This window comes from Aspergillus pseudodeflectus (genome assembly GCF_044049435.1).
Source record: "Aspergillus pseudodeflectus strain CBS 756.74 chromosome Unknown BJX68scaffold_3, whole genome shotgun sequence".
Taxonomy (NCBI): domain Eukaryota; kingdom Fungi; phylum Ascomycota; class Eurotiomycetes; order Eurotiales; family Aspergillaceae; genus Aspergillus; species Aspergillus pseudodeflectus.
Window position 1 is genome coordinate 534,859 of NW_027263779.1, and position 26,076 is coordinate 560,934.

At 54.0% G+C, this 26,076-nt stretch overlaps 10 protein-coding genes across 10 annotated transcripts; 6 read left to right on the plus strand and 4 right to left on the minus strand.

Annotated features, from left to right (window-relative positions):
* Positions 1-140: 140 nt before the first annotated feature.
* BJX68DRAFT_261802 (uncharacterized protein) lies at positions 141-1,933 on the plus strand (the record flags this gene model as incomplete). Its single annotated transcript, XM_071044262.1, has 6 exons — positions 141-800; positions 848-1,070; positions 1,126-1,536; positions 1,592-1,699; positions 1,773-1,831; positions 1,880-1,933. 6 exons carry the CDS (start codon positions 141-143, stop codon positions 1,931-1,933), a joined length of 1,515 nt encoding a protein of 504 aa, XP_070904297.1.
* Positions 1,934-3,404: 1,471 nt separating this feature from the next.
* On the minus strand, positions 3,405-5,012 carry BJX68DRAFT_252326 (non-ribosomal peptide synthetase; the record flags this gene model as incomplete). Its single annotated transcript, XM_071042539.1, has 1 exon — positions 3,405-5,012. The coding sequence occupies one exon, from the start codon at positions 5,010-5,012 to the stop codon at positions 3,405-3,407; it is 1,608 nt and encodes a 535-aa protein (XP_070904298.1).
* Positions 5,013-6,741: 1,729 nt separating this feature from the next.
* BJX68DRAFT_276724 (uncharacterized protein) lies at positions 6,742-8,174 on the plus strand (the record flags this gene model as incomplete). Its single annotated transcript, XM_071048172.1, has 2 exons — positions 6,742-7,191; positions 7,245-8,174. The coding sequence occupies 2 exons, from the start codon at positions 6,742-6,744 to the stop codon at positions 8,172-8,174; spliced, it is 1,380 nt and encodes a 459-aa protein (XP_070904299.1).
* A 688-nt stretch (positions 8,175-8,862) lies between these two features.
* BJX68DRAFT_261805 (uncharacterized protein) lies at positions 8,863-11,598 on the plus strand (the record flags this gene model as incomplete). Its single annotated transcript, XM_071044263.1, has 3 exons — positions 8,863-10,440; positions 10,489-11,067; positions 11,128-11,598. 3 exons carry the CDS (start codon positions 8,863-8,865, stop codon positions 11,596-11,598), a joined length of 2,628 nt encoding a protein of 875 aa, XP_070904300.1.
* A 408-nt stretch (positions 11,599-12,006) lies between these two features.
* On the plus strand, positions 12,007-14,040 carry BJX68DRAFT_276725 (Six-hairpin glycosidase-like protein; the record flags this gene model as incomplete). Its single annotated transcript, XM_071048173.1, has 1 exon — positions 12,007-14,040. One exon carries the CDS (start codon positions 12,007-12,009, stop codon positions 14,038-14,040), a length of 2,034 nt encoding a protein of 677 aa, XP_070904301.1.
* A 228-nt stretch (positions 14,041-14,268) lies between these two features.
* On the plus strand, positions 14,269-15,739 carry BJX68DRAFT_261807 (FAD-binding oxidoreductase; the record flags this gene model as incomplete). The annotated part of the gene is made up of 3 exons (XM_071044264.1): positions 14,269-14,694; positions 14,751-15,002; positions 15,068-15,739. The coding sequence occupies 3 exons, from the start codon at positions 14,269-14,271 to the stop codon at positions 15,737-15,739; spliced, it is 1,350 nt and encodes a 449-aa protein (XP_070904302.1).
* A 110-nt stretch (positions 15,740-15,849) lies between these two features.
* On the minus strand, positions 15,850-16,934 carry BJX68DRAFT_261808 (Kelch repeat protein; the record flags this gene model as incomplete). Its single annotated transcript, XM_071044265.1, has 2 exons — positions 15,850-16,715; positions 16,775-16,934. The coding sequence occupies 2 exons, from the start codon at positions 16,932-16,934 to the stop codon at positions 15,850-15,852; spliced, it is 1,026 nt and encodes a 341-aa protein (XP_070904303.1).
* Positions 16,935-17,314: 380 nt separating this feature from the next.
* On the plus strand, positions 17,315-19,816 carry BJX68DRAFT_226176 (Zn(II)2Cys6 transcription factor domain-containing protein). Its single transcript, XM_071038466.1, has 2 exons — positions 17,315-17,656; positions 17,706-19,816. The coding sequence occupies exons 1-2, from the start codon at positions 17,561-17,563 to the stop codon at positions 19,374-19,376; spliced, it is 1,767 nt and encodes a 588-aa protein (XP_070904304.1). The 5' UTR covers positions 17,315-17,560; the 3' UTR covers positions 19,377-19,816.
* A 2,320-nt stretch (positions 19,817-22,136) lies between these two features.
* BJX68DRAFT_261811 (zinc-binding alcohol dehydrogenase family protein) lies at positions 22,137-23,219 on the minus strand (the record flags this gene model as incomplete). The annotated part of the gene is made up of 1 exon (XM_071044266.1): positions 22,137-23,219. The coding sequence occupies one exon, from the start codon at positions 23,217-23,219 to the stop codon at positions 22,137-22,139; it is 1,083 nt and encodes a 360-aa protein (XP_070904305.1).
* A 588-nt stretch (positions 23,220-23,807) lies between these two features.
* BJX68DRAFT_261812 (alpha/beta-hydrolase) lies at positions 23,808-25,760 on the minus strand (the record flags this gene model as incomplete). Its single annotated transcript, XM_071044267.1, has 4 exons — positions 23,808-24,684; positions 24,749-24,938; positions 24,998-25,344; positions 25,414-25,760. The coding sequence occupies 4 exons, from the start codon at positions 25,758-25,760 to the stop codon at positions 23,808-23,810; spliced, it is 1,761 nt and encodes a 586-aa protein (XP_070904306.1).
* Positions 25,761-26,076: the final 316 nt, after the last annotated feature.

Here is a 26,076-nt window from a genome sequence, read left to right on the forward strand (position 1 = left end):
GCTTAAAACCGCGAGTTACACCTCGATAGAGCCATTGATAACCAAAGTCCTTCATCTGGCTTCTGCTTTCTTTTGATTGAGGGAATACACATTTCTGCGGTCCCGACTTACTGAAGACCTACCAAGTGCACCACCGCACGATGACGCTTCACGGCGATTCGCAAGCTGGGACGCTCACTCGAGCCTCCTTGACCAAGTATCTCGCGTTGGTCGAAATAGACGCCGAAGACAGCAGCGGATTTACCCCCCTCGCACTTGCCGTCAAGAATGGCCACCCCAGCGCCGTGAAGCTCCTACTCCAGAATGGAGCGCAAGCCGGCAAGCCAGTTCGCGATGGACGCACGCCTCTCTACCTCGCTGCAAATGCAAAACAGAACCGCCCACGAGTTGTTGAGCTTCTTCTAGGCGCGGATCCGAAACCACAGATTGATGCTTCTAGCCCGGATTGGAACAATGAGACGCCTCTGATGGCCGCCATTACTCAGGGAAGGGACCCTGAGGTCGTACGCCTGTTGACCGAGGCCGGTGCATCATTGACAAAGACCAACGACCGAGGTGAAACTGCTGTTGCACTCGCTGACCAGACGACAAATCCGGCCATCAAGACTGCCCTTAACCCGAAAGCCCCACAGGGTGGAATCGGCTCTGCGTTGGCTCAACTGCTTGTCAGCGCTGTCATGTTTGCTTTGGCGTATGCCGACAAGTGGCCGGGAGTGAAAGACATTATCCAGAATGTTATTCGTTCAGCATATAACCAGGCTAATCCGACGCCGCCTGGCGCAAAACCTCCCCCGGGGACAGTGAGTGATGTTGCCCATGGCCACCGCGTTTTACTCATGTAGCATAGGATATCGACGACCCGCAAACTGTTGAAGAGTTCCAGCACAATATTGGCAACATCATCCAGAGCAACGGTCTAGAAGATTTCTTCCCACCAAATGATCCTTACGTTCAGCAGGTGGCCCAGCTCGCTGCCACGCTACGAAAGGATCAGACGAATCACCTTAGCTCACCTCCTATGATTATGAGACTGGCCAAGGCGGCATTGTACCAGACTGTTTTGTACATTGGTTGGTCGATCAACTCTATTCGTCTTTATTCTCTCGATCTCTAACAGAGTAACAGATGACAGCGGTTCCATGGCAGAGGATGGCCGAATGGACCGTGCAAAGATAATGGTCACACGGCTTACCAGGCTTGCCACAGCCCTTGTGCCTGATACGAACATTTCCAGCGGCGTTCACCTGCGATTCATCAACAAGGACGATTCGACGGCCAACGACCTCCGTGAAGCCGCGGTTTCGCAGAGGATGCAATTCACCCCCGAGGGCTGGACAGAGCTCGGGACAAACCTCGAGAAGAAGATTCTCCAACCGATGGTTTACGATAATCTCAATTCCACCGGAGTCTTGCCCCGTCCTCTTATGATCTTGATTGTTACCGACGGAATGCCGTCGAAGGAAGACGAGGGAACATTCCGCAAAACAATCATGAAATGCAAGGGAGAGCTCACGAAGAAGGGTTACCTCCCAGCCGGTAGATACATTCCCGACTAACTGCAGGATGCGGCCGTTTGCTGACGGTGATATAGCGGTGCAGTATGATCTCAGCCAGATAGGGAACACGCCGGAGGCGGTTAAGTGGATCCAAACGTTTGATAGTGACTCGGCGGCGAAAAAGCTCGTTTACTTCAGCACAGGTAAAGTTGCCTCCTGATAATCCTCTCCTCCTTCTCCCTGATGCGATGGCCATGCTGAATCTAGCGATGATAGAAAATACCGATTCTCGACTGTCTGAATTTAAGGACAACGACGCGGCTCTTGATGATTGGGTATGTGATCCGCCTCCGCGCACCGTCCTCGCTAACCTGCCTCTCTAGTTGAGCAAAAAACTACGCCATGAGCCCGTAATACGGAAGAAGACGACACCATGAGCCAAAGATGCAAAACGAAGGAGCACGGAGGCTCCTCGGTGAGTGTGTGTTGAAGGGCAAGTGAGTAGGATGGACATGATGGGAAGTAGGGCGTTGGCAATTTGGCATGTACTCAGCACAAATATGATATTTACGCGTCTTATGCGAATCGCCGTTTCCTATCACTGAACTTGGAGCCTAATCCCCGTGCTTAGCTTAGGAGAATAGTAGCTGAAGGGCGCAGCGCAGGACAGCACATGCTAAAAATGACACTTGCCCATGTCAAACCTACTCCTGGTGTCCTCTCTCGTCCTTGTACACTCCCGGCTTCCATCACCAATTTACCCCCCACCCCCGCCTCTTTGACTCAGTCACTCCACAGCTTCTGAGACGCTGTACGTACGTAACAAGAGTGCTACAACTAGTAAGGAACCCCTGTCGTTGTATCAATATTCGAAGCCAATAACGCGCCCGATTCAGTTGCCAGCCAGCTCGCCACCACCACCTCCTCAGGTCTTCCGTTGACTGTCTTTGTGCTACCGAGGATTCGACTCCGGATCCAATGACGAGCCGCGCTTTCGCGCTGAGCCATGGACATCGAGACTGCGCCGGAAACTCGATCTGATTCGGTGCCTGGTCGTTCCCGGACTCATGTCCTTATCGTCCGATGGTATCGACATTGAGAGTTACGGGAGCTTCCTATGCAGCTGATACAATGCAAGAGCTCTTGCACGGCGGGCACGGAGATGAGCGGTTGAACGGGGGTTGCTCGGTCGGCTGCTGGGGCGGGGGCGCGCGTTCGGTGACAGCTTGGGTGGCTGAGAGAGGGCTCTCCTTAGGGGTTTTTGCGTGCGCTGGGCTGGCCACCTCATTGCATGAATGAAGAATCCGGTACGTTCACTATGTTTCCTCTCACGGTGGTGTGGATGCCATCGTGAGCGTTTCTCGGCTGTCTCGTGTTGCACCCCCACGGAGGTTCGTATTCGACCTATGCACGCACTGACCGAGTTACATGGATGATTGTTCGAGCGATTGAATCTCGGAATCTGACAGTTCGAAGGGAAGCTGCAGCTGAGGGGTAGATACCCTGTCATTTAATGGGCTGGAAAACCACTTACGAGCGGGAGGATGACTAGCTGCATGGCGACATGAACCTGTCAGGTAAGCGCTAGGGCCACTGGGGATCGAGGGGACGAACCGTGCTGAGAAAGGCAAGGGTCTAGACTGTCGATGGCTTGGTGGGTGCCTAGCAAGTGTCAGGGGTGGAGAGGGGTTCCTCAGCAAGCCACTCGGTTTGTTTGTTTGTACTGCACTGAGGGTGAGGGGCTGCATATACGTGTGTACGAATAATGCTTGGATGTGTATGACGTTGGTGAGGGGTAGGTTCGTCAATACTGAATCCTTCGAGACAAGAGTGAGTTATCTGATCTATCTAAACTAGATAGTCTACGGAGTAAGAATCCTAGATAGAGAGAGCTAGCTAATGTATGCTTCACTGGGGTAGTTGTTGCGCCTGCATAGCGTAGTAGGGCGATTTACTCCGCTTCTCGCGCTCGGCCATGTAGTAATTTTGCCCGATGTGTCGGATTTTCTTGCGATCGGTCTTTTTCGATGCTGTACGCGGGAACCAGGACATGAGGAGGAAGACGGTCGGGACCATGTATGCTGGAAGGACCTGTGCGATGTTGTGTTGAATAATCTCGACTTTTTCTTGGGCAAGAGGGTCGTCCGCTGCGTCTATAATGATCGGTTCACCGTTGACGATGGGGTCGGTGCTGAGAGGGTGGTCGTCGAGGTAAAGCAGGGCAGTCAAGCGCGGATCTTCGTGGCCGTCGATTGCACCAAAGAGGTCGACGACGATTGCGTCGCGAGGGGAGAGGCATTTGCGGGCCTGGTGCTCCACCTCGACCGCGTCAATACGGCAACCGTCCAGCTTCAGAATCGTATCTTTTCGTCCAATGTAGTCGATTGTCCCGTCGTGGTTGAGACGGCCCAGGTCGCCGGAGCGGTACATGCGAGCTGCGCTGCGTGACGGGTGCAGTTGGCTCATCCAGCGAGGGGTCTTTTGGAGGAAACCCGCAGCCGTTCGTGATATCGCGGTGTTATCGAGATAGCGACGGGAGAGATGGGGTCCTTCAATGACGAGTTCGCCGACGGCGCCGAGGGGAAGCAGTCGTTCGGGCGTCGAAGAGTCCACAATCCAGATCGCGCCGGTCGCTGGACGACCAATGGTGGCTCCTCGCTCGAGCTGGATGTTGTCGTTGTACGCGCAGCAGATGGCGACTTCGCCCATTCCGAATTGGTTAACGAGGCGTGTGGAGCTTGTTTCCCATTTCCGGATCAGCTCTTTCGGGAGGGGCTCACCCCCTACACAGATTGTTTTCAGGCCAGGGACATCAGCCGGGTCCAGCTTGATTGCGACTGTGGGCGTAAGGAACGTGATGTTTGCGTCCAGAGTGTTGATGGCTGCAGCGAGGTCGTCGGCGGTCTTCATGGGAGGAGGCACACAGCAGCATCCGCCGAGAATCAGGGGAACGAGGAACTCGAGATTGCTGATATCAAAGGCGTAGTCATCGAAATGGAGGTAGCGCGTGTCTGACCCAAGGCGGAAGTTGCGTGCGTAGTCTTTGATGGCTGTTCCATAGGATTGGTGGACCTGGATGATGCCCTTTGGTTGGCCGGTGCTGCCCGAGGTGAAGAGAACAAGACACGCGTTATCAGATCGTACGGACTCACAAGGCGTAACCTTGTTGCCTGAAGGCAAACTGCGCAGCCATTCCGGAGTGAAGCTGACGAAATTGGGCACGAGATGCTGGAAGCGACTGGCGAACTTGGCTTCACTGAGCAGGACCTGCGGGTTCGTGCGAGAGACGACCGAGTCCAGGAAGACGGGCGGATTCGTTGCAAAGATGGAAATGTAGGCACCGCCAGCACGCAAGATGGCCAGTCGAGCGACAATGGCCCATGTGGATTTTTCAAAGCAGCTGAGAACGAACTTTTCAGGACCGACTCCGAGCTGGACGAGGTGGTGAGCCAGACGGAGGGAGAGATCATCCAGCTCACCATAAGTCAGGTTTCCGTCCCATGAGCGAACGGCCATGCGCTCGGGATGCACCCTGCATTGATCGAGGATCAGCTCGTGCAGACACCGATCTTGGGCAGGAGAGACGGTCTGCGTTAGGAGTTGGATTGCGCTTTTGTCGAGACCAGAGCACAGGTCAGCTTTGCGATTGTGAGGCCGGGTGAGGATCTGCGAGACAACGTGGCCAAAAGTATGGAGGACACTTGTTGCAATTGAGGTCGAAATGACATCGCGGCGGAAGACAATACGTGCAGAGAGTTGATTGCTGGACGGCTGGACAACACCGATGGAGAGGTCGGTTTGCGCATGTAACTCGATTGAAGATGGCTTGAACCCATGGAAGAGTAGGCTAGTATTGCAGAGCTCACGCGATGGCTCTTCGGCGACGACGTTGATTTCGTATCCTGATGGCGCACCAAGGGTAGGGCTCAATGATCTTTCGTTGAAGCACTGAAGACACACCGCAAGGGTCTCGGTATTGTCTACGCGCCCGATGACAAGATGGGGAGTGTCGCTCTCTGCGTTATCAACAGCATGCTCGCCACTGTATCCAAAGCAGAGGATATCCGAAGGGACGAAACAGCGCAGTGTGAGGGCCCAGGCTGTTTGAAGAGCAGTTGGCAGGTCGAGCTGATTATCAGTCAGAGTCGAGCGCACAGCGTCCAGGTCCTTTTCGATACCCAACTCCTCCGTGCTAATTCCAGCAGTGCGATCTTCATTCTGGGCGAAGCTCGAGGCAGGGAAGAGACATGGTGGGACGCAATCCTCCTGCGACACGATATGCACCAGAGCTGGAGACATCGCGAGATAAGAATAAGATACTCTAGGTCTAGAACTAGGCGATAAGATGATCGAGTCACTACAGCTTGAGGCTCGGGGGATTTTAATGACCGGAACCGAGAAGTGGGAGGGGGTGACGAGCACAGGCACAGTGCAGCAGGTGCGCCATCATCGCGCCTTCCCCGCCTGAAGCAGCAGGAAGTGACACTGCATGTCTTGCTTGCAGGCTTCACTGCTCTGACGACACGGAGGATTTGTCGAGCGATCGCGTCGATCTTGAAAAAGAGGCCAAATCTCCTGTCGAATCATTTAGACGGAGAATAGCAAAGAAGGATTGATCACTGGTTGGGGGACGCCAGCCACCCCGTGCCACGGGGCGAACCTGGCAGCTGGCCACTAATGGCAGGGAGAGGAACAAGCAAGAGCAAACATCTGCAAGGACTCGATGATTGCGCGAGAGGGGGACGTGCGTCTGGGCGAATCGGATCTGCAGGACCCACGAACTCTGGGTTGAAGGAAATGCCTACAGTGGTCGTGCAGATCCAGCTCGAACACGGGGTTAGCTCATCGCACTTCAGTGGGTTTGTTGCTTTTCTGGCTAGCTGAAAACAAGGCCAGCGCCAAATGAGGGTAATGTACGGCCCAGAAGTGAGGCATCAGTTCGCAACTGAGCGAGGGCGTCAGGCTCATGTACGCGCTTGTACTGCGTCACATTCCTTGGCTGCACGCACGCTAGTCGAGAGCGAATTGACAGCCCTCGTGAATACCAGCAATTTGTGCCAATCATGACGGGGAAGACGGCAGGCTGCAGAAGCTGAACAGGCTTGGAGGGTCGGAGGATCGCTCTCGATCGCTCCTTCTCGCAGACACATTCCACTTCCCACCCAACCCCCCACGTCAACACACCACCACAATGCACGAATCTGACGCTAATGGCGACTCTACCAACTCGGAAGATCAAGCCGAGATGGCCAAACCACTGCCCAACCACGACTTCCACAACTCGTGGGGATGCATCTATTCCGGCGAGACCACGGCCAAGGACGAGGCTGTTCGTCAGTGGTGGCAGGACTATTTTCAGAATCCGGCTCTAGTCGAGACAAGGTACCATGATCTCCTCAGCACGTACACTCAGCTATTTGCAGCCTTCTTTGGCGGCTACTATCCCATCTCCTTGCATGCCCACGTCAGCGACGCCCTCTCTCCCACCACCGTCGCGAGCCTGATCCTCAACACCTGCGCCACCAGCCCACTCATCTTTAAAAACACCGACTTGGCGCCCAGCGTATTGCCGACCGAGGATGGCAAGAAGGTCCAGGAGTATGTTCTCGAGTATCTGGGCTGGAACGAGTCGCATGTCACGAACCCCAGAATTGCGGCGGTCCGGGGGATCTATGGGGCGGCATTTGGGCCTTTGGTATGCTCGGTCGGAAATACCAAAAGCTTTGCTGACATTCCTTCCACCGGTAGGCTCATGCCTCGAAGGAATGGGAGGTTCAGATCATCGCCAGTGGCCTGCAGCCGACCGTGATTCAGATCGGCGACTCCCACGACGCCCTCAGCGACTCGCTCGCCGAAGCGAAAAGACAATGCTGCATCGCGGTGGTTATCGACATGGTCAGCACGGAGAATGGGGCAGTTCTAGCCCCGGACCGCTTCAAAATGCTCAAGAAATGCTGTGCTAAAGAGAAACTGTGGCTGATCGTGGACGAAGCATTGACTGCCATTCGGTGCGGTGCCCCGTTTTGTTTCCAGCGGGACGAATATGGCAAAGAAGGACCGGATCTGGTCTCTTTCGGTAAAGGACTCGGTGTTAGTGGCATCGTGATCAACTTCGCAAGTCCAATGACCCGCTGTTTGGGATTTGTCGACTCAGACGATAGGCATCAAACCATCATGTACTGGCGTGCGCTGGTAAGCCGACCCGTCACGATGCCGGTGCTGCTCGACGCACTGGGCATCTTGTACGCTGCCCGCGATGAGGATTGGCCAAAGCGCAGTCTGGCGATTGGAGAGACTATCTGCGACATTATCCAAGGCTATCACCCCGGCGAGGAAGTCTACGGCCTAGGTGCTATCATAGTAGTCGACAAGGAGACAACAATGCGCATGAATATCATGGCAGGCACTCGGCGTCGTTGCCAATACTCGCGGTGGCTACCGAAGCTGGATACTCCCTATGCCGACCGACAAGTCTTGGAGGCTTACGTCTTTGGTCCTCTGAGCAAGCAGCACCGCGCCACCTTGTCTCTTCTGGCAGACACGAATAGTACTCATCCTGCCTGGTGTTTTATCTGTGGCATCGAGTCGACCTCCAACGACTGGTGTCGGACGTGCTTCCTCGGGCGTTGTCAGAATGAGGTCTGCGAGGAGACTTTCAAACAGCATACTTGTCTTTGACTTGTAGTAGTTGTCTATTGGTGCTGTGAGTATTGTTTAGGCTATTTGTAGGTTATTCTTCGACGTTGATGCCGCTAGCTTAGGATACACACCGAGTGACCAACTCCGGATGAACTGCTCTTAAGTCGAAAACAGCCAGCCTCAGCTTGGGGTTTGGTTATGTTATTGCTAGCCGGAATAGAACTGATGGGTTCCGCTGCAGACGCCCCTGGCCAGTGGAAGCTACGCAGTTGTGCCATCACCCACCAAGCAGTCTCTAAACACAAGGCTCACATCCTGCCCCCGAGTAAACACGCGATGAGGACTAGTGAGCAGACAGCGACCATGGCCTTGTCGTAGATCTCCAGATATCGTGTCCCTGCTCACATTTCCAAGGAGAACAACGAGCGGTGCCACAGCTAGACTGGGCAGACAAGGCGCACAGGGCAGCCTCTCGATCGGCGAGGCTCATCAGTTGCATCTGGCGTCAATCGGTCGGATGTGTGCTGAGTGGTGCCAGCGCACCTTGTCTAAAATCAGCCTCAAGGAACGCCTTGTCTGCCGTGCACCCTCCACCCTCCTTTTTTTTTTGTCTTTTCCAGAGCCTCGTCCTCACGGCTCCCTCATATAAAAACTTAACGCAAGAAAAATTGAACCTTCAGACCGTTAGCCCTTTGCTGAATAAAACAAACACGCTCCACTGCCCACTATGCCGCCGGGTATTGGTAGAAGCAGCGATATCTACACGGTCACCCTGATCTGCGCCTTGCCGGTACAGATGGCAGCGTTGATTGCCGTATTAGACGAAATCCACGACGAGGTTCAAAGCAAGTGTGACCACAAAATCCAATATGTTCTGGGACGCATTGGAACTCGGAATGTTGTCGTATATTATTTAGCCGCCGGTCATGACAGGCTGTTTGAAAATCCCTTCATATTCCCCTTGAAGTCGGACTTTCCGCGTGTACGGTTTGCTTTGATGGTTGGGATTGGGGAAGTCATTCAAGGGTCTCAGGAACGAATCCGAAGTGGCAATGTGGTTGCGACGTTTCCCAAACACCACATGAGTTTTCTCTTTGGTCATGACAACCAGAGAAGCAGCCGTGATATCTTGGAGGAATCCTTGGGGCTTCCACCTGGGGGCGTGGTTGGAGCTGCTCTCCACAAAGTACTTCAACACCATCTTAGGGGGGATAAATCGCTTCCGGGCCATCTAGTTTCAATCAAACGCAGATACCCCTTACTAGCGCACAGATTCAACCTTCTCAGCCAGCACGACGATAGTGATTTCTATCGTGGTATGGACCCAGTGGCCCGACTCCTGACGGGCCGGTGGCCAATACGAGCGATCGCTGACAGTCTATCATTCCATAAACTCTGCAGAGGCTTCTTATTGTCAGGCGTACGGAGAGCTGATGAAACAATCGTGATCCAAGGGGTATCAGACAATGGCAACGAGTATCCGAGGCCACCAGAAGCCGGGTGGCCCTCAGCTACAGCGGCATGCTTTGCGAAACAGCTTATATTGGCATTGGATGATTGTACGGCAAGCACAGAGTTGATGAGCAGCAACTACGGGTTGGAGTGTGATCGAACCGAAACTGATAGCTCGGTTCCGTCGTCCCGAGTTTCTCCCCTTGAGCTAACCCCCGTCGCAGTCACTCAACTAGGCAGTTTGCTTCTCAATGATCATGTGTTGAAACGTCTGTTTGCGAGGGCGATCCTACTTGCTGGCCCAGTGACGTTGCAGAAGCAGCTTGAGCGCCACATAAGGAAGTACGGTCGTGACCTGAACAACCAGGCGTCGAAGAGCATTCAACGTCAGGCAGCGGGCTTTATCCTACACTCTGCCAGACATACAGCAGTCTATATGCGTCGGGAGCTATTGCACGATACGACAGAACTCTCTGTACAGGAGGAAATGGACATGCGCAACGCCGCTCAAATCGATGCGTGGCTGGAATCACTACACAAAAAGCTCGTAAGATACTATTCTGACCGGCTCTTCGATGATGTTGTGGAATGGCCCGAGTATGGCGACGGCGATGATTCTGCGAGTCAGGATGAGATCCCCTTGACCAACCTCGACCAGGTCAAGGAGTTTATAGTCGATGGCCACGCGATAAGCAACTTGCGCCACGAACTCCAAACTTGGGTGGAAGCCAAGGGTAGAGAAAATGGCACGGATCGTAATACCATGTCCGACCGGGCACGGGCATTCTGGCGTCGCCTAATGGATATCTGCTCCCCGCCACCAGCTGGTTATCGGCGCATTCATTATCTCTGCGTTAGTTAATATTTTCCTACGATATGATCATGTCTAACAGTGCTCTAGGGCTGCGGAGAGCGCGTATATGTCGATGTGAAGGAGATACTGCCTGGTGGGCTCAACAAGTTTCGCGCGAGGCTTCTTGCTAGTGTCAACGGTGTCAGAGACCGACTACAGCACTCGGCATCCTCGGGCTCCCCACAAGCTCCACCTCAAGCTCATTTGAGATCTAGCTCAACTGCAGGATTTGCGGGCAGATCCGTGATACCAAGTAGCACCCCTGCGAGCTATACTCCAGACCAGGTACGGGGAGCGACTGGTCAAAGAGGAAGCGCGACGACACAACCCGAAGATTATAAATTCCTACTACTATGTATCAACACGAAAACCTCCACCGTGCTGGAAAATCTGGAAGTTGGCTCTTTTGATAACGACGAGTTCCTATTCCGGGCAATGTCTCAAGAATATCGGCGCGTACGCGAGGAGCACGAGTTCAAGATCATGGATATAGTCCCATTGTGGGCTTGCAAACTCATACGGAACGTCGCTCGCCGCCTTCCGCACTTCGTCCGCATACCTGAAGGACTAAGGTACTACATGAGTGGGATAAGCCTCTACAAGATCCATTCGGCAGATTTTGTCCGCGTATGTATTGTCGCCCCGACCTTATTTGCCTCAATGACATGCAGACTGACGCTCGCAAAGTTCCAGCTAGTTCCTATAGGACTACGCTGTTGCCCAACGTGGTTCAAGACGAGAGACGTGCCTCCAGAAGCTGAGGTAAAGGCAAAAAGATATCTATATCAACCAGTACCGGTGGATGACGTCGAAATCGACTCCATCAACAATCTGGAGCACTTGTTGAAGCCGGGCCCGCACACCGACGACTTCTGGCTAAACAGATTTCCAAAGAAGACCTGTTCTCCCTTGGAGCGAGAGCGCGGAGCTGCTGGCCAAAGAGTCATCGGGTGGGGCATCCGCATCAACGAAGGTCTGAACTTGACCATGATCTCGCTGCTAGTTCTGGTGACACTACTTGGAGTCGGCGCCACGGTGGTAATTTACGCGGTGACCATGTCGGATAATAATTCGGCATTCGCCCTTGGGGCATTCCTGGTAGCGGTATTTGCGGCCTATCTCGGGCATCAGTATTTTACTTGGAAGCAGACTGTATGACGGAGGGGAAAGGTGTCTTGGAGCTACGGCTGGGTCTTGCATGTCGGCCAAGGCCACAGCAAGTCAACGGCGGGTATTTCTCCCAGAAGACGGGAACAAAATATTCAGGGCACGAGTGAAGATCAGGAGATCCGGCAGATGCTAAAATTATCGCTCGGGATAATTCCCATTCCCCGCAGTGACCAGAATGAAGAAACTCCGTGTGGGGTTCCGAACTCTGGGGTGATCATCACTTCTAGGACCCAGGATCAACAAGGGTGTGCACGAATCGGCTTCATTTCTTGCTGAAGAAATCTATCCACGGTTAATATCAATGTGGAGTTCCGGCTAAGAGGCCTATAAATGGCCTTTTCACTCTCTGTCCACGGTGCTACAGTCGAGTTACCCACAGCAGAAGAGGCATGCAAAATGAAGTCGGCTGAGCTGCTTGGGCTAGCGGCTTCTCTCCTTCCTATGGCTGCGGCCCTGGATGCAGAAGCATTGGCTGCACAGTACTTTGGGAATGATGCTCCCTGGTACCGCGATCGCATCCCTTTATTTAAGTCGAGTGTCTCGGAGATCGAAGAAGTCTACTACTACCGATGGGGGCTTTTCCGGGCCCACCAACGCGATCTCGGGGCAGAAGGCTTCCTCTCGACCGAGTTCATCAACGATGTGGGCTGGCAAGTATCCCCTTGGGCCATCCTGATCAATGCCGCAAACTACCACCTCCGAGAAGGGCGGTGGTCGCGCGACCGTCGGTTCAAGGAGGACTACGCAAATGTCCTGTTCGGATCAAACACGAATCCCCATCAATTCTCCGAAGTCATGGCCGACGGTGTCTGGCAGGGATACCTAGTCGACGGAGCGCTCAAAGACGCCGCTGCGCGCCTTGAGTCAATGCAAAGGGTCTACAATAGTTGGAATACGACCGAGAACATTGGTGGATACGACACTTCAAAGGGGTTGTACTATATCCAGCCGTTGACCGATGCGACTGAATACACGATCGCAAGCATCGATGCGTCGGGCGGCATTGATGGGTTCACTGGAGGAAATGCTTTCCGGCCCAGCATCAACAGCTACCAGTACGCGAATGCATTGGCAATCTCGCATCTGGCGGCCCTTACTGGCGACCATGCTCTCGCTGATGAATACCGAGACCGCGCGGAAACTGTCAAGGAGCTTGTTCAGGAGCATCTGTGGAACAGCACGTTTGAACACTTCATTGATCGCTTCTACGTGGACAACGAGTATGTCACGTACTGGGATCCGATCCGTGGTCGCGAGTTGGTTGGGTATGTCCCCTGGACTCATGATCTGCCTGACGACGACGAGACATTTGCGCAAGCATGGAAGCATATCATCGATCCGGAGAAACTGGCGGGGTCGCACGGCCTCCGCACCAACGAGCCCAGCTACGAGTACTACATGCGCCAGTACCGCTACGAAGGGGACCACCCAGAGTGCCAGTGGAACGGTCCGGCATGGCCATACCAGACAACGCAGGCACTAACGGCTCTGGCAAATCTGCTTGATCACTATCCTACTTCATCAGCGACCGGTATCGTCACCAAGTCTGACTATGTAGCCATTCTGCTCCAATACGCCCAGCTGCACTATAACCCAAGCTACGACGGAATCCTCAACCTCGAAGAAGATTACAACGCCGACACCGGTGTCCCTATCGTGGGCCTCACTCGCTCGCCGCACTACTTCCACTCTGGCTTCATCGACCAAGTCATCACTGGCTTCGTCGGAATACGACCATCTGCCGATGATATCCTCGAAGTGAATCCCCTCATCGACGACACCGTGGAGTACTTTCGCATTGAACGGATCCTCTACCACGGCCACGACGTCGCCGTACAATGGGACGCCTCCGGCGACCGCTACGGCACACGCGGTCTGACGGTCGAGGTTGACGGCGAAGTCGTCGCGCAATCGGACACACTCACCCGCCAGACAATCGAGATTGCCCGAGTCTCACCACCAGAAATCTCCCGCCCAATCGCCCTCTCCATCCAACTGGGTGTCGACACCGAGTACCCCGTCGGCAGCGTCTCCGTCCAAGGCGTAGATACCGCCTCAATCCACAACGTCATCGACGGGCGCGTCTGGTTCTACCCCGAGATCGTTAACTGGTGGGATACGCCGGCTGGGAACGGGAGCGAAATTTGGTACCAGATTGATTTTGGTCAAACTGTTAAGGTTTCTCGCGCGGAGATTGCGTTTGCGGCTGGGGATGCGCTGGGCGTTGATGTTCCAAGTGGGTATCGGATTCAGGTGAGCGAGGGGGGTGAGTGGGTTGATGTTGATGTAGGGGATGCGGGGTATGAGGACGCCGTTGCGAATGGGATTACGAATGTGCAGTGGGAGAGTGTTGAGGCGAGGCTGATCCGGTTGGTTTTCACGCCTAAGGAGGGGGTTGCGGTTCGGTTGGTGGAGTTGAAGATCTTTTAGATCAGGAGCGAGGTAGCCATGTACTCTAACTAGAGAGAATCATATCATAGAGCTCAATACCTACCAAGCACCTCCGAGCTACCTATACATGCAAGCGAGGCCTCTGATTGGTTACTGCCCCTTCCTGCCCGGATTATTTCCCCCTCATCAACGTCACCATCTCAAAACAAACACAAACACAAGCACAACCCCACCCGACGGCCAGCATCTACATACTGCTTAAAAACCATGCAACCCATCTTCCGAGACGGCCCCGACAGCGACGCCTACGAAAAAGCCCGCACCAGCCGCCTCTTCAACGCCCGAATCCCCGCCCGATACCCCACCGCAATCGTCCTCGCACGAGACGAATGGGACATCATCGAAGCCGTCACCCTGGCACGTGTCCATCGTCTTCAAATCTCCATCCGCTCGGGGGGCCATAGCTACGCCGCCTGGAGTCTCCGACCGCGTTCTGTCCTGGTTGATCTGGGCGGTTTGCGCCACTGCGAGCTTGATGAGGAGAGTGGCATTGTGACGGTTTCACCGGGTATCACGGCAAGGGAGCTGTATGATTATCTGTCTGAGAGAGGGCGGATGTTTCCGGTCGGGCATTGTCCGGATGTTGGGCTTGGGGGGTTCTTGCTTGGTGGCGGGATGGGCTGGGATCAGCCGGTGCGTTCCTCTCGGTGCATCACTTGTTTAGACCGCAACTAACCATTGCACTATAGAACCTCGGCTGGGCATGTCAGCACATCCTCGCCGTCGACCTCGTAACAGCCACAGACGACCCCAAGCTACTCCGCGCGGACGCGCAGCAAAACACCGACCTCTTCTGGGCCGCAAGAGGCGGCGGGCCTGCGTTTCCGGGTATAGTTACGACGTTCCATCTGCAGACGTTTCCGGCGCCAAAGGTTATGCGCTCGTCCGGATATGTCTATGGTGTTGGAGAGTACTCGAGGGTGTTCAGGTGGGCGTTGAAGGTGAACAAAATGCCCGACTTTTATAGTGCTGGCTAGGGCAACATGCTAATGATACTTACGAGTAGATCGCCGCGGAGTTTGAAGATAGCATCGAGATCGTGGCTATAGGCAGCTACAAGGACGGCATCGAGCATCCGTGCATAACAATCGCGCATATAGCCTCGGGCAATGATCAGGAACATCTCGATGATATCCTGAAAAGCATCGAGGAGACGCTCCCACCGAACCCAATATCTCGCTGGTTCAACCAGGAAACAACGCTGAGTGAACAGTTTGACCTCAAGGCAAAGTCCTACCCGAAGAACCACAGGTACTACGTCGACAATGCCTTTGTTAAGAACGACGCGGACGTCGCATCCACCTTGGAACGGGCATTCACGACCCTCCCAACGCGGGAGTCGCTTGCTCTCTGGACGTCTCTTGTCCCCCTGAGTCGCCGGCAATTACCGGATATGGCCCTCAGTATGCAGTCCGATCACTATTTCGCGCTCTATGCGATCTGGGGTGACGGGAGCAAGGATTCGCAGTGTATGACGTGGGTTGATCAGATTATGGAAGATGTTGCGAAGGATTCGGTGGGGAGTTATCTCGGGGAACTAGATTTTCGGTCGAGGAATACTAGGTATTGGGGAGATGGAGTGTGGGAGAGGTTGATGGAGGTTAGGAAAAAGTGGGATCCTGAGAATCGGATGTGTGGGTGTCTGGGGTTGGAGGGGTTGTTGCAAATGGACTCCTAATGGGTGAAGGGATCGCTCCTGTCGATTGGAAGAGGCAGTGACTATCTCGAGTACTCTGAGTATAGTCGACCTGATACCAAGCATCAGTTAATGGGACAGAGACTAGCTAGCTACTCAAACTCAAGGACCCAAACATCCCCCAGCCGCTCATTCGACTCGGACAATCCGCCATGAACCACGAGCCCACTCGGTCGACCGTGGATCGCAAAGACATCGGCATCGAACCACCCACGCGGCGCAGGCTTCTCATCAGCACCATCCCCTCCAGTGACACTGACCTGGCTCCACTTGTGGTCTTCAATATCAAACACCCACACATCCCCCAACATTTTACCGGCCCCCGCATGGCCAAGAGAACTCGGATCGCGTTCGCCGAATAATGTGACCAGACTGTCCCGACCGGCAATTGTAACTGCGAGGAGAGCAGCAACACTCCGCGCTTCAGGGCCTGAAACTCCATCTGCGGGGAATGTCATCGTTGTCCACTCGTTGGCTGCAACGTCGAAGACATCGAGTGCACCTCCCTGCTCGGTCTTGCCGTCGAACCCGTTCATGCGGTAGATCTTGCCGTTTGAGAAGGCAATGGACGTACCGCCGCGCGCAGGACCAGGGGCAGAGGGAAGTTCTTTCCAGATTTTCGAGGTAATATCGAATGCCCATAGATCGCTCAGACGGTCCGTTGTTGGGCATCCGGCGTGCAGGTAGATCGTATCCGTGCCATTAGACGTCAAGGCGTGGTAGCTTCGGCCCTGTGGGAAGGGGCTTCCAGGAGCGGGAGAGAGTTGACTCCAGGAGGTGGTCTTGGTATCAAAGACCCAAAGGGACCCGTTCTCCTCGACCGGCGCCATGGCGACGCCGCCGCGGCCAGTGAAGAGGTAGAGTTTGTCTCCGATGGTGGCTGAGGCTGTTCCTACACGGGGTTGTGGGGTTGGGTCGGTTGATGATAGTGTAGTTATCTGAGCATTGGAGGTCAATCCTGCGAAAGCTGATTAATATATGGATAAAGGTATCCAGTCGTGGGAATTAGAGACTAACCACTATCGAGTGGGATGCGGTAGACGGAAGAGTCGACGGGCTCACGAGGTCGTAGCTCGCCGCCGTAGATGTATGCATCGTTGCCGATGACCGAGAGGACTTGAGATGACCTCTGGATAGAGGGATCTGATGTGAGCTTTTTCCAGATGGCGCGGGCCATTGTTGAGTTCAGCAGTTGGTCGACTGTTAGAATTGGGGTTCTGCTACAAAATTCGTGGTGCCTGGGGGGATCGAATATATAGTTGAGGCAGTCTAGGGTGGGCATGCACGGGTGGCATCATGATACTATCCCAGTCTCCAGGGTCCTCTTTCAGGCTCCACACGAGCGTAAAATCTCTCCGCTTAGAGCTAAAGCACAGGAAATCGAGGCGAAGATTCCCGGTAGTCCACCTGAAGCTGCAATGCTGGGGGCAAGTGTGGGGCATTTGGGTCCGGCGTAAAATTTGACCAGAAGAGGTTAGTCCGTAACCAGATTTCACCTCGTCGCGCAAATTCTGAGTCGACAATCGTCGACCCTCGTCCCGAATTCTACTCTGGGCAGGCCTTCCATCATCTCGCCGCTGGCCTGGTAACCAAGATCCCTCCTTACCTCAAGGTGAAGCAAACCTATCACGTGAATCCTTCCAAAACTCAGCCGTCTCTTCTCCCGATGGTGACACGTGCGGTACGTTCAATACGCGGGGCGTATTTCATGGCCTGATCGGCTGGCACCAGCGCTGCTCTTGGTCTTCAACGCTGGGCAGAGCGTCAAGTTCAAGCCAAATTGTCTATCAAAGCGGAAGCGTCATGCCGCCCGAAGTAGCTTCAGCCACCGCCCGCAAGAGACCGAAGATTAGTCGCGGACACTCGGGCTGCAAGACGTGCCGGAAGAGGGGCAAACGGGTCAGTCCACCTCGTTAAACAGATGCTGGATTACGGCTCATGTATGTAGTGCGATGAAACAAAGCCAGCCTGTCGGGCTTGCGTCCGTCTGAAATTCGAATGCAGTTATTCTATCGACTACAGTTTTCGGAACCATGACGCCAAATCATTCCAGCCGCGGGTTGAAGCCAAAGAAGCTGCGCGTGTTTTGACCGAAAGCCCCGACCTGCAAGCACTCGAGATGGTGAATTGTGGAAAGCCCACCTTTCCCTCATCATTGGACTGTGGCAGCAACCTTGAGGCTACATACTGGGGTCATTTCCATCGCCACGTGCGGCATCTCCTGCCCGGAATACATGTCGAGCTCCTGGAAGGAGCGACCCGCTCCGCATCACTGAGATGCGCCGCACTGTGCATCTCCGCATCCAACCTCTCAATGCTTAATGCACGAGTCCAGCACCGGACCAATACCAACGACCATCGACGATCTGTCTCAAGCCCTCTTGTCAACAATCTACACCACTTCCAGGCGCAGGAGTATCATAAACGTGCGCTGACATGCTCTATCTCCACTCATGATAGTGCGGACTCAGCAGCTGAACTCACGGGTCTGGTTCTCCTCGCATACTATCATCACGCCTCCACAAATCATTTGCAATTCCGACTTGCCGTCTGGGAGTCCGTCCAGTTTGTCTTAGTACACAAAGATGCTCTCCTGCGCACTACCAAAGGAGCCGCGGCGCTGCAAATGTGGTACCGTCTATGTATCTCACATCGCCTGTCCAAACCCCCGGCCTTCATGCTCGAAGGCGAGGGACCGAGCTCGTTTGGACCGAATCGGTTTCCAGATACATTTGATCAGCTATTTCTGAGTTGCATCCTGGGTATGAACTCGGATGACCTCATTTATGATATTTTAATCAAGACGATCGAATTACGGAGCAGGTTGGTTCTGTTTCGCTGTGTTGCTGGCACCCGTCGGATACCGGAGGACTCCAATGACATTGGTCCTGTTGCCTATGAGGTTTTGAATAAACTGCTTGGAAGGGATCGTACCCCCTCTGAGCAAACCGAAGCTGAGCAGGGGTTTGTGCGAGGCTCGAATCTAGTTGGATTGCTGGAAGTTCAAAAGCAACGGTTGCATGTTTGGAAGACGAAAACCGACACGGACGGGTTGTTGGGCGATGTTGAACCTAAGGTTCGCTTCCCAAGGCATCGGGATGCGATGAACATACTATACTCTATTCTATGCGATATTATATTCGAAGAGGCAAGCCAGAGAACGAGATCTGATGGCACGACACCGGGAGCGGAACTTTCAAGTAGCACCCTAGCCAGTCTGGCAGAAAACATATGCTCACTGGCTGAAGCGCTGGACTTTAGCACTTCAAACACCGACGACATATATACTTTCAGCCTAGCAGAAGTCCTTCTTCAATTGGTCCTAGTATGGCGGTCGGAACCCATCCTCAACCACATCCTCGACGTCATATGGCCGCAGATGGAACGCAAATCAAGAGGCTACGAACACTCACACTACCCAACACACCTCGTCAAGCGAATCATCAACAAGATTGCGCGTTACTGGGCGCAGGGTCGAGCCGTCACATTTGCACAGCTTGCTGTTCCTGAAGACATGCCGAAGGTCAAGCTCTTGGATATTGACTACCCAATTCATTTGGTGGTTGGTGGGTATGGTGTGGATGGTGAACACTTTATTGAGAGAATTCCGCTCCCTTGAACCGCGACTATGCACCTGGTATAAAACCCACTGGCTCTAGGATCGGGGATATAATCTGCGCAGAAATTATTTCCGACAACTAGAGCTAGGACACGCTCTAGGCACGTAAGGTTCCTGTCGGGTTCTTCTCTTTGCTCCTTCGAACCTAGCATTTTATATTGCCGCCGATATACACGAGGCCAATTCGATCGGGAACTCCGAGTTTGTCTTCCACTACTAAAAGACTCTGCCCAAGGATCACCGTGCATTCACCTACATTAGAGCACAGCACTGTCGGCGCTATCACTAAACCCGTCATCGAGGGGTCCGCAGTCTAGGGGTAGACTTGGTCTAACCCCAATGTTCTGTATAATTCTCACATTCGGGAAGTTGACGCTGGTCTTGTTAGCTAAATGAACTGGACAATGGAAGACTTGACACACTGGTTCTTAAAAGCGGCCTATTTTACTTCAAACATGGAGTTCAACATCAATGCGTAGGCAAGCGCTACTGCCACTGCTCACAGGTGATAAAAGCGGTCAAGCTGCGAATCCAGCGCGGTGTCTATGCTCTCCGCACCGCGGTTGGAAGACGACTCTGCGCGCGATCACATCACCAAGGGTAGGAAAACACTGCGACAAGTCGATCCAGAATGAAACCATGATATTGTCTACCCGAATACTTGTGTAGTACAGAAAGCCCAAGGGCATTTCCAACCAACCCTTATTGATGGATGGATGCCGGGTGCTAGGAAACCCATACTTACTCACACACTCTAATACACATATGGATAGTTGAAGGCTGTTATATGATCTCCACGACTAATTGTCGCCCTGGGATGCTTGAAAATGGAGCACCATACCTGACCATCTGCCCATTCGCCATCTCTGCTTACTGGCGCGTCACCAGATGGCCGCATAGGTAGGCCCAATTGTCCGAGCCGTCTCCCTTTACAGTGTCTTGAAAGGCTGCCGCGAAGGGTCGAACTTGACAGAGCCTGGTTAACCACCAAAGTGCCCTCAAGACATAAGTCAGTATTAGACATACCTCTATATTCTCCGTCTGGTCAAGTACCACAGCCCGTTCACCGAATGCGATCCAAGTGCTCGCCAAATCCAAGAGGGAGGCTGACCGCGCCTCAAACTCCTTCTGGGCCCGGCGGACGCCACAAACCGACTCCTTCCCGCGCAAGGTGACTGTAAACACAAACTGGTAGTGCGGCATAGCGGCGACCGTGCCACCAAAGTAGGCAGCAAGATCGAATCCGGCCTCGGCTGGAACGTTGACAGTTAGCTTTGCAACTTCGCCGCCCGCGTGGTTCTGAAGGCTCCCCGCAAACTGGGAAACAGTTTCCTCCGCCGACGCCGGCTCCTGCCCGTCTCTGAAGGCCACAAAGTATACCGCGACAAAGGTATTGGGCTCCTCCGACTGGCGTGGCGTTAGACTACTACTGCTGCTGCTGCTGCTGCTGCTGCCACTCAGGCCAGACAGCGCGACTTCCTCCTCCCTGACGAACATCGGTAGAACGGCACTGAAGTCGGAGAAGTTCGCTCCGTCAGGCCCGACCTTTGTCCTTACCCATTCCGACCGGAAGACCTGCTCCAGGTGCTCTGGCGACTCAAAGTAAAGCTCTGTAATGCCGTCGCTGAGCGCCCAGGGCGGATGGGCGTTGGGCACCTTATTGCTGGTGTCGGGATGATACGCCGAGTCAATTAAATGGGTCTGGAAGTACTTTCTAGAGAGTAGGCAGGTAGGTCAGGACCGGACGATGACTATAACCTAGTATCCATGCTCCTGGAGGGGGGCTGGGCGGGGGAGGGTACGTAGGTGTTTCCGTGGATGTAGGCGCAGTGCTGATTGCACCGTGCGTTTGATAGTGATAATCGAAGAACTCTTCTCTGGTCAGGCCGGCCTTGCGCCGGAGCACGACGAGCTGTTTGATGTAGGGCATCTCTGTGGTGGATGTTCAGCGCTTTCTTGGGGTTGCGCCCTGATCAACTCGGAAATCTGGGACAGGGGTTTTGTTTTGCTTGAATCATGCAGGAGGCGTGCGCTCCCTTTTGACCCATGGGACGAGAGATAGATAGTCTCTTTCCCCACTGGGGTGGAAGTAGATCAATGCGGGCAGAATGTCTTTCCTGCGGAACAAACTGCGGGGTCGGCATCGTTGGGAGTCTCTCTGCGTCAGCCACAGATACGGAGTACATCCCTGACTAGGACTTTCTAAAGGGAACGGTCGGGATGTGGAGAGGGTCCCGGGTTGATCATGCGAGGCCCAACTGCCGAGGAAGTGTACCGTGTATTTAGTCCGTTCAGCGTCCCCGCATTCTAGCCACGTAAAGCAGCATATCAACCACCCTTCGGACGCTGAATCCATTCGTCCGCGGACCAAATTGCGGTCGCCGAGGCCGACGGCAGGTACTACTACTGTCAAGGACCTTGTGCGCTGCGGGGTGTCGATGGTGCGGGGTGGATCGTGGTGGGACCGTTCCATGCAAAAGACTTGCTTGATGATCCTCTGAGGCGTCGGTTGGGGCATGTTCGCGACCCCGGAGAACTCCCGATTGCTAACGTGTACTAGCATTTGACCTGGGTCTCTTCCATATGACATTTTGGAAGTATCTACTGGCCAGCTATCCGATGAGTGCAAAGTCCGAGTTCAGGATTTTTACACCACACCGGTGTAGAATAAACATAGGATCCTTCTCATGGGGGCAAAGTGTGTTCAAACAGCTCTGCTAATAGGAGAAACGTTGTCCTTACTCCACTATTTGTACAAAGTCATTGTAGCGGATGCTGAATGGCAAGCTTCCACATTCGCTGTCCAGCGCCTCCGCCACCCAAGGCCTGAAGTCGCTCCAGAGCTTCTTCCGCAGTCCCGTTGAAGATTTCAACCAGTGGTAGCTCGAAATGCTTTCCGTAGTTCGTAACAACCCATTGAAATGCTCCCCAGGCACGTTTATAGTCGTCTCTCCGTGCAGGGATTGTGATAGGCCCGGGTGCCCCCGTGACACGGATAGTCACATCGGAGTTTGTCGTCGCAAGCGGCATTTTGAATCGAGGATCCCTCTGTACAACAACAGAGGCAAGCTCTGCATCGTCGGCAACGCAGCGAGCCACCAGCTGTGCTGAGCTGGGATCGGTCTGGCTTCCAACAGCGTCGAACCCACGCGCCAGCCTACCCCATCGACCATCCTCGAGTGCTGCATAAATGTCTGCGACGACGGTGGGAGATCTGTAGTCGAAGCAGTGCGTAGCACCAAGACGCAAGAGGAGAGCGTGGTTCTTGGGCGATGCCGTCACGAGGATAGGGTGGACCCCACTAGCTCGAGCAAGCTGCACCGCAGAGAGGCCAACACTGGTCGAAGCACCCCAGATCAAAAGCGGTTGCGGCTGTGATTCCTTCGCGTCTTTAAGGGGCTTGCCCGGGAGCGGGAACTTGAATATATTGTAGAGTGTGTCACACGCGGTCATAACCACGACACTCAGGCACGCAGCATGGTGCTGAGGAACGCTGGCGGGAACCGAGAACGCCATGTCCTCGGGACAAGCCAAGTACTGCTGATGGGCGCCGTACTTTGCAGGCCTCCCGATCCCAGTGGGAGTGTACCCTGCGACGATTTCTCCCGGGCAAAACTTGGATCCTGGAGGTGCCTTGACGACTTTGCCGCAGAAGTCGTATCCGAGGACAGAGGGGTAGATGCCCAGCAGCGTGGGATGCTTGACGTCTGCGGGGTTTGCGCCGGAGTAAAGCGTTTCAATTAGGAGCTCTCCATCACCGGGGACAGGGGTTTCCTGCTGGTGTCGTATTTCGAATTCGACCTTCTCACTGACATACAAGGCTGTGTTTTTCAAGGAGGACATGGTGGATGTGATCGAAGTCAAAAAAAAAGAGAATGATAGAGGTCTGCAAGAGTTCACTTCTGAAGATGGGTAGGCAACGAGGAAGGGGGCATAAAATTTGCGGGTGCGCAGCGCTAGCAGAAAGAAGTCTACGCCTTGGTACTAGTATGGTGAATCATGGTTATCACATCAAGTCGTGCACGGTTAAGGCGAGTGTAAGATTAAGAGGTGCCTGCCCAATGAGTGGGGTATACCGGCATTCCAAGGTTCCCGGCGGGGTGACAACGGGCCCCACTATAGTGACAGGTCTACTTTAGAGAGATGGCCAGTCCGAGGGATTTGCAACATGAGAGAAATGATGAAACGGCACTTGAACGTCGGGATTCGTGTGGGTTTTGATCTCGAGGCAATGCGGAGCGAGGCGGAATCCACCCTGATGTCGCATTGCGTGTCCTGCCGGTGATCAACGAGACCGCTCCAGACAATCCCTTACCCCAGGCTATGACAGTAAAACTTCGTTTCAAATATTGATTTTATCTTGTGGGGTCTTGTATAGGGTACACAAATCTTCCTTCGCTGTGACGATATCTGCGCACAACCAGGATCAGATCATACTACGTTTAGCTCAACAAAGTTATTCCGCCCACCTCCAAGATGGACATAGTGTTTTCCTTGATTGGAACCCTGAAAAGACCCCTGGAGGTGTGCAAAGTCAACTAGCCGCATATCATGACCTGCAACCTTCAAGACAATACTTTCCCCAGCCTCAAAAATCATCCCTGTAGGCCATAAGAATATCTCAAGCTCGATGGTATTTCCCACAGGGACAGGCTGATTGCCAGCATGAGATAGAGTACCCCACCACGGCTTCGAAAGTTCTGGAGCCAGAGCACGCCTCGACGCCCGAAGCTTACCATCCGGCCCGAGATACTTGAGTACGCTCACCGAAGGAACATTGTCCGCGGAATCAACCCCGAGATCTGATAACGGCTGGTTGATATTCTGCAGGATTCGACCATGGGCATCCATCTTGCGTAGCATGACATAGATGTCTAGATCATCCTGTTTCTCGGCCGACAGTGTGAGGACTGCTTTACTCGGGCCGGCCACGATGGTCTTCTCGGGGAAGGTATACCTGAAAAGCAATTCACCGTCGGCGTCATCCCGGTTCATGGTTGGGGCATCTGCCTGGTACGACAGGACAGTTGGCTCGTTGCTGTGTTGGGACTGTGTGGTTGTCGTCAATGTTTGATCGGGGTTGAGGTGCAGTTTTAGCGTTTTCGAGGCCGGAGTTGTCCACGGGAATTGCGTGAGCGATAAAGTCTCATGGGGCAGGTTAAAGCCCAGGACCGAGAGCCGAACTGGGGGCGTCTGTTCCCAGCCGTTCTGGATGTCCTTGAGATAGAATTCGAAAAATCGACAGAGATCCTCCGTGCGTTCCTCGCTGTACAGATCATACCATTCCTGGGTTGTATGGGTAGTAAACCTGGTGGGTTTGTAAGTCGCGTTGGCACTGCAATTGAAGCATAAACATGCGGGACTGCACGTACCATTTCTTGTCATGGGTAATCTCCTCGAAAGCTCGAAAGGCGCCAAGGGTGTGCAAATTCGTGGAGTAGCTCCCCAGGATATAAGCCGGAACGCGAATCTTGGCGAAATCAGCCCGCTTATCGTCCCAGTAGGCATTCCTGTTGGGATCTTGGGCGAACATAGCAGCCGTGTCTTCCTGTCTCTGGCGGCCTAAGGATGGATTAACTACAATACCGGTTGTGACACGCTCAAGCTCAAGGATCGCTCACCTGGCAAGATGGATTGGATCATCTTGGAGAAGGCAGGTGCTGGAATTCCGCCCCTTGCTAGGGTCTCGCGCAGCACATCGGCTGCTCCTTCAAGGGGGGCGATGGCTGCAAGATGCATTGGGTGCTCAGCAGCAATGAACCACTGCGACATGGCAAGCCACGAGTTGCCGGCTAATGCCACACGACCAGAGCACCATGGCTGGATAGCAATTTGCTCGATGAAGTCGTGGCCGTCCTTGCCCTCGCCAGAGCCCCACCATCGCAGGTCGCCTTCTGAATCTCCTGCACCGCGCGCATCAACGTTGACGATCGCGTAGCCCCTGGGGACCCATTCCGCGGGATCAAGCCTGATTAGTTGATTAGCACGTGCCGAAGCCAATATCCTTGTTATGCTGTTAGCCATTGAGACGACTTACCCTTCAAAAGACTCGTAGCCCGATTGTTTCGCCTTGGGAATACCCGCTCGCAGCGCCGCGGCATCAAGACCCAGAGGCCCTGTGCCCGACTTTCCGTACGGGCTCCACATGACAATAGCTGCAACTGGTGCATCTGTAACAGGGCGGAAGACATCTGCACGAAGCTTGGTGCCATCTCTCAGGGTAAAAACATGATTATGCTCGAAGTGCGTCGCGGTTTGGAAGGTTCTGTTCCCTTGTTCCTTGACATGGCCAGCAGGCAGGAGTGTTGCAGTAGGAGGGTCAATTGGCCCTTTGGGTCTGCAGGTATCTGTCTTGAGAATCGTCGTGCCAAATTTAGAAGCCATGGGTTCGGTAGGATAGGACGGGAGGCGGGAATCTGTCAAGCCTGGGGAGGGAGGTATGACCTTGTCAGACGGAATGGCGAGATTTCGCTTTTAATAGAGACTAATTGCAGCATTATCCCATACCTCCGGATCCACAACATCCGCTCTTCGTCATTTTGCCCACCCCGCAAACCCCGCTGTGGGTCTGTCTTGCAGCGGGGTGGACCAGTGACTAAGCGGCTCCTCGGCGATTGATCATCGATCGACGATCTCCGAACAGACAAGACATGACACCCCAGGAAACCCGGCCAAGGGGGCCGTTCAACTACGTCAAAGA